At 45.9% G+C, this 12,299-nt stretch overlaps 1 protein-coding gene across 4 annotated transcripts in view; it reads left to right on the top strand.

Moving 5' to 3' along the window:
- Window positions 1-12,299, top strand: part of ddx21 (DEAD (Asp-Glu-Ala-Asp) box helicase 21) — a 133,141-nt gene that overhangs the window by 23,801 nt on the left and 97,041 nt on the right. For 3 of the 4 annotated variants that reach the window (XM_038774010.1, XM_038774009.1, XM_038774008.1), the window contains exons 2-3: window positions 7,330-7,596; window positions 9,711-9,977. In XM_038774010.1, coding sequence (XP_038629938.1) covers window positions 7,330-7,596; window positions 9,711-9,977 — 534 coding nt within the window. Of the gene's footprint in view, window positions 1-7,329; window positions 7,597-9,277; window positions 9,509-9,710; window positions 9,978-12,299 lie in introns of those variants that run through there. The other variant, XM_038774011.1, reaches the window with a different exon arrangement.

The following is a 12,299-nucleotide window of genomic DNA, read 5'->3' as shown; positions in this document are numbered from 1 at the left end:
ACCGTCCGTAAGTCGGCCATCTAAGAGAAGCTGAGTCGGGCTGTGTTCGGTGAGGATCGTGACGGGTTGAGTCCCGTAAAGTAGGCGAAGTAATTGACTGCCCAAAAGACGGTCAAAAGCAGGTGTCACTCACACCCAGAAAACCCTTGTTTTGTGGGGTCTAAAACTCCGGAGGTGTATGCTACGGTGCCTAATCAGTCATGTCGTTCCTGCAAGAGTGGGGTTAGGGTGTGCTTTAAATCATTTACTGCCTCTGTATGCTGTGGAGCACATTTCCAGAGCTCATTTCTTTTTCAAAAGTTCTGAGTGGGGTGGCTTTAGCGGCAAATCTGTCGATGTGATTCCTACAATAACCGACTAATCCTAAAAATGAGTGGAGTGCACTCACATTATGGGGCTGGGGTAGTTGTAGAATGGTGTCAATCCATTTCCTTTCTATTTCCCTCTTCACGTGGGTGATGATGGGACCTAAATATAGTACCTTTGCCTTCATAATTTGCGGTTTCTTTGAGTTGACCTTGCAGAGTGGAGCAGGGCTAGCAGTTTGTCTAGCGGAGTTCCTCTCTGGTGTTGGTCTGCAGTAGCAGATCGTCCACATACTGCACTAGGCAATCGGGATGGGAGAAACTGGACAGACCAGTAGCTAGCTGCCAGTGAAAAATAGATGGGGAATTGTGGAAGCCCTGTGGGAGGCATGTCCAAGTATATTGCTGGCCTTGAAACGTAATGGTGAACCTTTACTGGCAAGCTCGGTCTAAGGGTATGGACCAGAACCCATTGCTGATGTCTAGCACGGTGAAATATTTCACTTGCACCCCCTGCTTCATCATGGTCGCGGGGCTTCTTGCTACAGTAGCGGCTGTGAGTGGTGTTACTTTATTTAATTCACGATAATCAATAGTCAGATGCGATGATCCGTCTGCCTTTTTGACTGGCCAAATTGGGGCATTGTTAGTAGATGCTACCGGTCGGATTGCACCCTGCCTTGCCTGAAGATTCTATACCTCGGGTATTGAGCTGGCAGTCCTGCCCCATGCCTCTATGATAGCAATATTATCATACTCCCATGTGTTAATTAATGTTCAGTTCATCAGCCTTACTCTTGATTCATAACGGGATCAAGGGTTATGGGGAGAAGGCAGGAGAATGGGGATGAGAAAATATCAGCCATGACTGAATGGCGGAGCAGACTCGATGGGCCAAGTGACCTAATTCTGCTCCTATATCTTTATGGTCTTATGGACTTACCCGTAAGGCTCCTTGCATTAAAATAAAGCTAAATTTAATGAGTTAGGAGTAAAACTAAAAAGTACCTCAAAGGTAGTAATTTCAGGATTGCTACCAGTGCCACGTACTAGTCAGAGTAGGAATGTCAGGATGGATAAGGTGTATACGTGGCTTGAGAGATGGTGCAAGAGGGTGGGATTCAAATTATTGGGACATTGGAACCGGTTCTGTTGGAGGTGGGACCAGTACATACCAGTACGGACGGTCTGCATCTGGGCAGGACTGGAACCAATGTCCTAGGAGGAGTGTTTGCTAGTGCCGTTGGGGAGGGTTTAAACTAATGTGGCAGGGGGATGGGAACCGATGCAGGAAGTCGGAGGGAACTAAAGTGGGATACAAACAACAGGTAGTAAGAGAAAAAGTGAAAGGCGGAGAAACCAAAATCAAAAAGGGTCAGGTTACAGATACTGTGAAAAACTCGGTGAATGGGTCCAGTAAGGCTAAGACAAATAAAACACAGGGTCAGTGCACAAAACGTGATAGAACATACAGTGCAGAAGTAGGCCATTCGGCCCATCGAGTCTGCACCGACCCAATTAAGCCCTCACTTCCACCCTGGCCCCGTAACCCAATAACCCCATCTAACCTTTTTTGGTCACGAAGGGCAGTTTAGCATGGCCAATCCACCTCACCTTTCGTCTTTGGATTGTGGGAGGAAACCGGAGCAACCAGCGGAAACCCCCCCCCCCCCCCCCCCCCCCGCAGATGCTGGGAGAACGTGCAGACTCTGCACAGACATTGACCCAGCAGGGAATCGAACCTGGGACCCTGGCGCTGTGAAGCCACAGTGCTCTTTCTTTCACTTGGGCAGCACGGTAGCATTGTGGTTAGCACCTTTGGTTCACAGCTCCAGGGTCCCAAGTTCAATTCCCGGCTTGGGTTACTGTCTGTGCGGAGTCTGCACGTTCTCCCCGTGTGTGCGTGGGTTTCCTCCAGGTGATCCGGTTTCCTCTCACAGTCCAAAGATGTGCAGGTTAGGTGGATTGGCCATGCTAAATTGCCCTTAGTGTCCAAAATTGCCCTTAGTGTTGGGTGGGGTTACTGGGTTATGGGGATAGAACATAAGAACATAAGAACTAGGAGCAGGAGTAGGCCATCTGGCCCCTCGAGCCTGCTCCGCCATTCAATTAGATCATGGCTGATCTTTTGTGGACTCAGCTCCACTTTCCGGCCCGAACACCATAACCCTTAATCCCTTTATTCTTCAAAAAACTATCTATCTTTACCTTAAAAACATGTAATGAAGGAGCCTCAACTGCTTCACTGGGCAAGGAATTCCATAGATTCACAACCCTTTGGGTGAAGAAGTTCCTCCTAAACTCAGTCCTAAATCTACTTCCCCTTATTTTGAGGCTATGCCCCCTAGTTCTGCTTTCACCCGCCAGTGGAAACAACCTGCCCGCATCTATCCTATCTATTCCCTTCATAATTTTAAATGTTTCTATAAGATCCCCCCTCATCCTTCTAAATTCCAACGAGTACAGTCCCAGTCTACTCAACCTCTCCTCATAATCCAACCCCTTCAGCTCTGGGATTAACCTAGTGAATCTCCTCTGCAGACCCTCCAGCGCCAGTACATCCTTTCTCAAGTAAGGAGACCAAAACTGAACACAATACTCCAGGTGTGGCCGCACTAACACCTTATACAATTGCAACATAACCTCCCTAGTCTTAAACTCCATCCCTCTAGCAATGAAGGACAAAATTCCATTTGCCTTCTTAATCACCTGTTGCACTTGTAAACCAACCTTCTGTGACTCATGCACTAGCACACCCAAGTCTCTCTGAACAGCGGCATGCTTTAATATTTTATCGTTTAAATAATATTAAATATATATTATTCCTACCAAAATGGATAACCTCACATTTGTCAACATTGTATTCCATCTGCCAGACCCGAGCCCATTCACTTAACCTATCCAAATCCCTCTGCAGACTTCCAGTATCCTCTGCACTTTTAACTTTACCACTCATCTTAGTGTCATCTGCAAACTTGGACACATTGCCCTTGGTCCCCAACTCCAAATCATCGATGTCAATTGTGGGCCCAACACGGATCCCTGAGGGACACCACTAGCTACTGATTGCCAACCAGAGAAACACCCATTTATCCCAACTCTTTGCTTTCTATTAATTAACCAATCCTCTATCCATGCTACTACTTTACCCTTAATGCCATGCATCTTTATCTTATGCAGCAACCTTTTGTGCGGCACCTTGTCAAAGGCTTTCTGGAAATCCAGATATACCACATCCATCGGCTCCCCGTTATCTACTGCACTGGTAATGTCCTCAAAAAATTCCACTAAATTAGTTAGGCATGACCTGCCTTTAACGAACCCATGCTGCGTCTGCCCAATGGGACAATTTCTATCCAGATGCCTCGCAATTTCTTCCTTGATGATAGATTCCAGCATCTTCCCTATTACCGAAGTTAAACTCACTGGCCTATAATTTCCTGCTTTCTGCCTACCTCCTTTTTTAAACAGTGGCGTCACGTTTGCTAATTTCCAATCCACCGGGACCACCCCAGAGTCTAGTGAATTTCGGTAAATTATCACTAGTGGTGGAGGTGTGGACCTTGGGTAGGGTGCTCTTTCCAAGAGACTCGATGGGTCGAATGGCCTCCTTCTGCACTGTAAATTCTATGATCGTGCAGCACTGGTGTTCTCAGCCAGGACGGAAGCGAGGCCCCTGTGGTAGTTCCCCTAGTTAATTTGGGGAAATAAATAAATAAATAGTCTTGAGTAGTGTGCATATTACAGAGAAGGAGGTGCTGGAAGTCTTAAAGAGTATCAAGGTAGATGAAATACATCCTAGGACATTGTAGCAGGCTAGGCAGCAAATTGCGGGAACCCTTGCAGAGATACTTGAATCGTCGACAGCCACAGGTGAGATGCCTGAAGATTAGATGGAAGCAAATGTGCCTTTGTTTAAGAAGGGCCTCACGGTAGCATGGTGGTTAGCATCAATGCTTCACAGCTCCAGGGTCCCAGGTTCGATTCCCGGCTGGGTCACTGTCTGTGTGGAGTCTGCACGTCCTCCCCGTTTGTGCGTGGGTTTCCTCCGGGTGCTCCGGTTTCCTCCCACAGTCCAAAGATGTGCGGGTTAGGTGGATTGGCCATGCTAAATTGCCCGTAGTGTAAGGTTAATGGGGGGATTGTTGGGTTACGGGTATACAGGTTACGTGGGTTTGAGTAGGGTGATCATTGCTCGGCACAACATCGAGGGTCGAAGGGCCTGTTCTGTGCTGTACTGTTCTATGTTCTAAGGGCTGCAGGGAAAAGCCTGGGATGTACAGATCGGTGAGCCTAACGTCTGTGATGGATAACTTGTAAGAAGGTATTCTGAGAGGCAGGATCTACAGGCAGTTAGAGAGGCAAGGACTGATTAGGGACAGTCAGCATCACTTTGGAAGCTGAAAATCTTGTCTCACGGATTTGATTAATTTTTTGAAAAGGGTAAGCAAGAAGGTAGATGAGGGCAGTGCAGTGGACGTTGTCTACGTGGATTTTAGCAAGGCCTTTCACAAGGTACTGCACGAGTAGGTTGTTGCATAAAGTTAAATCTCATGGGATCCAGGGTGAGGTAGCCAATTGGATACAAAATTGGCTTGTCGACGGAAGAAGGTAGTTACAGAGGGTTGTTTTTCTATCTGGAGGCCTGTGACCAGTGGTGTGCCTCAGGCATCGGTGCTAGATTCACTGTTATTTGTGATTATATATTAATGATTTGGTTAGTAAGTTTGCAGGTGACGCCAAGATTGGTGGCATAATGGACAGTGAAGAAGATTACCTCGGAGTGCAACGGGTTCTCGATCAATTGGGCCAGTGGGCCGATGAATGGCAGATGCCGTTTAATTTAGATAAATGTGAGGTGAGGCATTTTGGTAGATTGAATCGATGCAGGACCTACTCATTAATGGTAGGGTGTTGGGACGAGTTACAGAACAAAGAGATCTAGGAGCACAGGTTCATAGCTCCTTGAAAGTAGAGTCACGGTGGACAGGGTAGTGAAGAAGGCAGTCAGCATGCTTGGTTTCATTGGTCAGAACACTGAATACAGGAGTTGGGACATCTTGCTGAAGTTGTACAAGACATTAATTAAGGCCATGTTGGAATACTGTGTACAGGTCTGTGTACCCTATTATAGAAAGGATGTTATTAAACTAGAAAGAGTGCAGAAAAGATTTACTAGGATGCTACCGAGACTTGATGGTTTGAGTTATAAGGAGAGGCTGGATAGACTGGGACTTTTTACCCTGGAGCGTAGGAGGCTTAGGGGTGAACTTCTAGAGGTCCATAAAATAATGAATGGCACAGATAAGGTAGATCAGGGGTGGGCAAACTACGGCCCGCGGGCCGCATGCGGCCCGCCAAAGGTATTTCTGCGGCCCACCAAGTCATTAAAAAAAAAAAAAAAAAAATTTTTTTTTTAAAATTTTTTTTTTTTTTTTTTAATTTTTTTTTAAAGGTTAATGGGTGGGGGGGCTGTTGGGTTACTTATTGGTATAGGGTGGATACGTTGACTTGAGTAGGGTGATCATTGCTTGGCACAATGTTCTGTGCTGTACTGTTCTATGTTCTATATGAGGCGCCCACAATCATAACCGGGTGAAGTAATTATTTTACTTAATATACTATGCGGCCCTTTGTGAATTGTGAATTTCTGAATGCGGCCCTTGCACGGAAAAGTTTGCCCACCCCTGAGGTAGATAGTCAACATCTTTTCCCAAAGGTAGGAAACTGTAAAACTAGAGAGCCTAGGTTTAAGGTTTGAGGGGAGAGATACAAAACGGCCTTAAGGGCAATTTTTTCACACACAGGTGCTGGATGTCTGGGACGAGCTGCCAGAGGCAGTATTAGAGGCAGATATAATTTTGTCTTTTATAAGCATTTAGACAGTTATACGGGACAGCTCGGTATGGAGGTATATGTGCTAAATGCAGGCAGTTGGGATTTGTTTAGTGGTTAAAAACTGGGTGCATGGACAAGTTGGGTCAAAGGGCCTGTTTTCATGCTGTAAACATCTATGACTCCATAAATGCCATCTATTCGTGCCATATTCCTCTATGTGTTAACTTGTCTCTCTTTGCTCTGCCTTGGTTTTTCTTCAATATTTGACTGTGCATTTCTTCACTGTGACCCATTCCCCGCCATATAAGTTTAAACCCCCCCCCAACCAACATCACTGACAATCCTTCCTGCAAGGATGTTTGTCTCATTCCAGTTCAGGTGCAAACCATCCTTCCCCAGAAATGGACCCAGTGATCCAGGAATCTAAAGCCCACCCTCCTGCACCATCTCTACAGCCAGCCATTGATGTGCTTCATCCTCCTCTCCCTATACAAGTGCATGTGGCACTTGTAGTAGTCCAGAGATTATAGCATTTGAGGTCCTGCTGTCTAACTCCCTAAATTTTTGCTGCAGGACCTCATCTCCCTTTCTATCTATGCCATAGATACCAATGTGATCCACAACCTCTGGCTGTTCTCCCTCCCCCTTCAGAATGCCCTCAACCGATCCTTGGCACTAGGGAGGCAACACACCATCCTGAGTCACATCTGTGGCTGCTGAAATGCCTGTCTGCACCCCTCACAATTAAGTCACCTCCCATTATTGCTCTTCCACTCTTACTTCTCCTGCCGAGCCACCCACAGTTCCATGAACTTGATTTTGGCTGCATTCCCCAGAAAAACCGTCACTCTCACCATTTTCCAACACACAAAAATGTTTCTCGAGTGAGATGCACTTTGGGGCTTGCCTGGTGGTCCCAACCGCCACCCCCTTCTGATTGGTGGTCACCCACTTCTTTGAGCTGCAAGATGATCACATTTAAAACATGTTATCCACGTAACTCCCAGCCTCGCAGTGGTGACGCTGTGCCTCCAGCTCTGAAATTTGGCTCTCAAAACTGGTGGTCATGCAGATTGCATGGAGTGTCTAGGAATTCCCACATACGCAGGCCATGGAAAAAATGACCAGGGAGTGAGCAGTGTGTCTGGGTGTTGCTGACATTTTAATTTTTACTCTTTAATTGTAGGGCGATAAAGAGAAGAAACAGGCCGAAAAAAGCGAGATATCTGAGAAAAGGTCCAGACAAGAGGAAAATGGCCAATTGGAAGAGGCAGATGAAAGTGAACTGAAAGCTCCAAAATCAAAAAAACTGAAACCCAAGGAGTGTGATGAAAAGACTGAAAGAAAAAATAAAAAGAATGAAAAAAACAGATTGATAAAAGATTCAAATTCTGAAGTCATCTCAGGCTCAAGTGACAATTGCAGTCAGTATTCAGAGGGTGAAATAGAAGAGGTGAGAATTCAAAATCTTACAGGAATCTACCCTGATGATCTGAAACATGGAAAAAAACTGAAAAGGACAGTGCAGAACTTCAGAATAACGTAGACAAGTTAACAGTGGGCAAACTGGTGGCAAATGAGGTTCAATGTGGAGAAATGTGAGGTGATATATTTTGGTAGGGAAACATGGAGAGACAGTAAAATAAAGGGCACCACTCTAAAGGTGTTGCAGAGACCTGAGTGTGTCTGTCCGTAAATCATTGAAGGTGCAAAAAAGGATGAAAGAGTTGTTAATGAAGCACACAGTATCCTGGGCTTTATTAATGGGCCGGCAATGGCTTGGGACAATTCACACCTCTTTAACCTGGAGTTACCTCTCTCTCTGCATCTTTGATGATTTGATTGTCTGCAGGTGCTCGCATTCCGGGGCATCTCTGACTGTGTCTATATAAACATTTCTGGAACAAGCCTTTCCATTCACCTGAAGAAGGAGCCGTGCTCCGAAAGCTCGTGTTTGAAACAAACCTGTTGGACTTTAACCTGGTGTTGTAAGACTTTTTATTAATGGGGGCATAGGCTATAAGGAGGGGGTTATGTTAAACTTTGACAACACAAATAAAAACAGAAAAGGCTGGAAAACACAGCAGATTTGTGGAGAGAAACAGAGTTCAAAGAGAAAATACTGGAAAATCTCAGCAGGTCTGGCAGTACCTGTATGGAGAGAAAAGGGTAATCTGGACTCGAAACGTTAGCTATTTTCTCTCCCTACAGATGCTGCCAGATCTTCTGAGATTTTCCAGCATTTTCTCTTTGGTTTCAGATTCCAGCATCTGCATTAATATGCTTTTATCGAAATAGTTAACATTTGAAGAAATCATATGGGCTTGAAACCTTAGCTTGGTCTCTCTCGCGATAGATGCTGCCCGTTGTGTGGAGTTTATCTGCTTTTATACAAGACAAAGTTCTATTTTAAGGGGCAATTTAGCATGGCCAATCCACCTGCACATTTTTGGGTTGTGGAAGTGAAACCCAAGCAAACACGGGAAAACTGAAAACTCCACAGACAGTGACCTAGGACCGGGATCGAACCTGGGTCCTCAGCGCCGTAATGCAGCAATGCTAACCACTGTGCCATGCATACAAGACGCTAGTTCGACCTCAGCTAGAATATTGTGGGCACTACAGTATAGGAAAGATGTGAAGACATTGGCGAGATTGCAGAAGAGGGTTTACCAGAATAGTTCCAGGGATGAGAAACTTGAGGACAGATTGGAGAGGTTGGGGCTGTTTTCCTTGGAGAGAAGGCAGTAAAGAGGAAATTTGATAGAAATGAGGCATCAATCATGAGGGCCTGGAGTTCCCGCTCCTGAGGTTGAGAACCAGAGATTTTCAATAATTGGAATGAGAAGCAAAAGAATATGAGGAAAACAAACAGGAGGAATGTGCAGGGTTAGGGGGAAGTATCTGAGTAGCCGGAGGAATCGTCCGCTGTGTGGGCCTGCAGTGCCGGAGTAGCGCTGTTTCGGAGGAATGATCGGCTGTGTGGTCCTGCAGTTCCGTGGCGAGCCGGAGCGGCGCTGTTCCCGGAGGTAGTCTGCTTTGTGGGCCTGCAGTACCCGAATGATCCGGCGTAGCACTGTCCACGGAGGAATAATCTGCTGTGTGGTGCCGCAGTACCGGAGTGAGCCGGAGTAGCGCTGTCCCTGGAGCTTCGGTGTTTGGTCGCTTGTGCGCAGCTGCCGCCCCCTCTTTCCGGCCGCTGCTGTACCCTCTTTCCGGCCGCTGCTGTACCGACCGGTCATTCTGAACCGCGTGTCCCGTTCCGTGTTCCAGAAATGCCGGCTCGACTCAGCTGCCAGCCCCAGGACCCGGAGCACAGGATGGAACCCGAGTCCGTGAGCAAGAAGGGAGCCAAAAAAAGCAAGGTGAGGGCCGCGGCCCCGTATGGCAGAGTGGGCCGGCTGTCTGGGCTGAAGCCTGGTCCTCGGTGTAGCGCTGAAGCCGGGAAAACGGCTGTGTTCCTGGGGCTGGGGAAGCTGTCGTTTGACCGAGGCGGTAATGTGGTGTCGGGAGTGAGACGTGTGCCTGGGCACTGCTAACATTTTAATTTTTACTGTTTAATTTTAGGGAGATAAAGAGAAGAAACAGGCCGAAAAAAGCGAGATCTCTGAGAAAAGGTCCAAAAAAGAGGAAAATGGCCAATTGGAAGAAGTTGATGAAATTGAACTGAAACCTCCAAAATCAAAAAAACTCAAAACCGAGGATTCTAATGAAAAGACTAAAAGAAAAAGTAAAAAGAAAGAAAAAAACGGATTGATAAAAGAGTCAAAATCTGAAATCATCCCAGCCTCGAGTGACAACTGCAGTCAGTATTCAGAGGGTGAAATAGAGGAGGTGAGAATTCAAAATCTTTAAGGAATCTGCCCTGATAATCTGAAACATGGAAATAAACTGAAGAGAACAGTGTAGACTTCAAAAGTCCAATTAGAGCGAAGAGAGGATATGAGAAAGCTCTGGCTGGTGAAAGTATGAAAAATGCCAAGACTTAGTGCAGTAATGGGGCAGAGTTTGTAAGGTGTATCCAGGCAGGCTTTTTGATGCAATGTGTAGATCGTCCAACGAGGGAAGGAGCAGTACTGGAACCAAAGAGAAAATGCTGGAAAATCTCAGCAGGTCTGGCAGCGTTTGTAGGGAAAGATCCATTTCAATGGATCCAGAACTGACTAGGCCATAGAAGACAGAGGGTAGCAGTGGAAGGATGTTTTTCTGAATGGAGGTCTGTAACTAGTGGTGTTCCGCAGGCATCAGTTCTGGGACCTCTACTCTCTGTAATGTATATAAATGACTTGGAAGTAAACATAGTGGGTCTGATTAGCAAGTTTACGGATGATACTAAGTTTGCAAGAGTTGCAGATAGTGATGAAGATTGTCAGAGAATACAACAGGATATAGATCGGCTACAAAATTGGGCAGAGAAGTGGTAGCTGGAATTTAACCCGGACAAATGTGAGCTGATGCCTTTTGGTAGATCCAATTCAGATGGGAGCTCTAAAATACATGGCAGAACCATCAGGAGCATACAGACACAGAGATCTAGGTGTGCAGGTCCACAGATCTTTAAAAGTGGCTGCACAGGTGGAAATGGTGATAAAGAAAGCATGCTTGCCTTCATAGGATGAGGTATCGAGTATAAAAGCTCGAAAGTTATGTTACAGTTATTTAGAATGTTGGTTAGGCCACATTTGGAATACTGTGTCCAATTCTGGTCACCACACTACCAGAAGAACGTGGAGGCTTTGGAGAGAGTACTGAAAACGTTTACCAGGATGTTGCCTGGTATGGAGGCTAGTAGTTCTGAGGAGAGATTGAATAAACTGGGATTGTTCTTCCTAGAGAGATGGAGGCTGAGGGACGACCTGATAGAAGTTTATTAAATTATTAGGGGTATAGATAGAGTGAACAGTTGAGCCTTTTTCCCGGGGCGGAAATGACAATTACAAGGGGGCACAAGTTCAAGGTGAGGGGGGAAAGGTTCAGTGGAGATGTGCGGGGAAAGGTTTTTTTACACAGAGGGTGGTGGTGGACTGGAATGCACTGCCAAGTGAGGTGGTTGAGGCAGATAGTTAGCTGGATAGGCACTTGAATAGACGGGGTATAGAAGGTTGCAGGCGGTTGGTCTAGATAGGGCACATGAGCGGCGCAGGCTTGGAGGGCCTGTTCCTGTGCTGTATTGTCCTTTGAGCCCAGGTGACCCTTTGTCAAAGCTGAGCAGTACTGGAACTGGTATTGGTGAATGAGCCTGGACTGGTGGTTGAGGTTTCAGAGCAGTGACCTTTTGGGAGTAGTGACCATAATTCCGTAGGTTTTAGGGTACTTTTGGATCGGGGTGAGAGTGTAACCCTCGCGTTAAGGAGCTAAACTGGGGAAAGGCCAATTACAATAACATTAGACAGGAATTGGAAGAATTTGGATTGGGTGCGGCTGTTGGAGGGTAAATCAACATCGAACGAGTAAATCAACATGTGGGGAGTCTTTCAAATGACAGTTGATTCAGATTCAGGGAAGTCACGTTCCTGAGAGAACGAAGGATAAGTATGGGACATTTAGGGAGCCTTTCGATAACAAGGGATATTATGAACCTCTTCAAAATGAAAAAGGAGACTTTGTTGGGTTTAGAAAGGTGGAGACAGTCAAAACCCTTGAGGAGTATAAAGAAAGTAGGAAAGCACTTAAGTGGGAAATTAGGAGGGGGTCATGAAAGTCCTTGGCAAGTAGGATTAAGGTGAATCCCAGAGCTTTTTATTCACATGTAAAAAGTTAGAGGGTGGCCGAGGAAAGGATTGGACCACTTGAGCAAAGTGTGGGAATCTATGTGATGAACCAAAGGAAATGGGCAAGGCACTAAATGAGTACTTTGCATCAGTATTAACCAAAAAAAGTGACTTTGTGGAATATAATTCTTGGGTAGGGTGTGGGGCAATTCTGGATCATGTTAACATCAAAAAGAAGGAGGCATTGAGTCTTTTAAAAGATATTAAGGTACATAGTTCCTGGGCCGGATGGGATTTACCCCAGAATACTGAGGGAGGAAATTGCTGGGGCCTTGACTGATTTTGTATCCTCATTGGCTACAGGTGAGATCCCAGAGGATTGGAGATTAGCTAATGTAATTTTACCTAGCGACAATGAAGGAATGGTGGTTTATCTCCAAGTCAA

Source organism: Scyliorhinus canicula, chromosome 16 (genome assembly GCF_902713615.1).
Source record: "Scyliorhinus canicula chromosome 16, sScyCan1.1, whole genome shotgun sequence".
NCBI lineage: Eukaryota > Metazoa > Chordata > Chondrichthyes > Carcharhiniformes > Scyliorhinidae > Scyliorhinus > Scyliorhinus canicula.
This window is presented reverse-complemented; position numbering and strand designations above follow the sequence as displayed.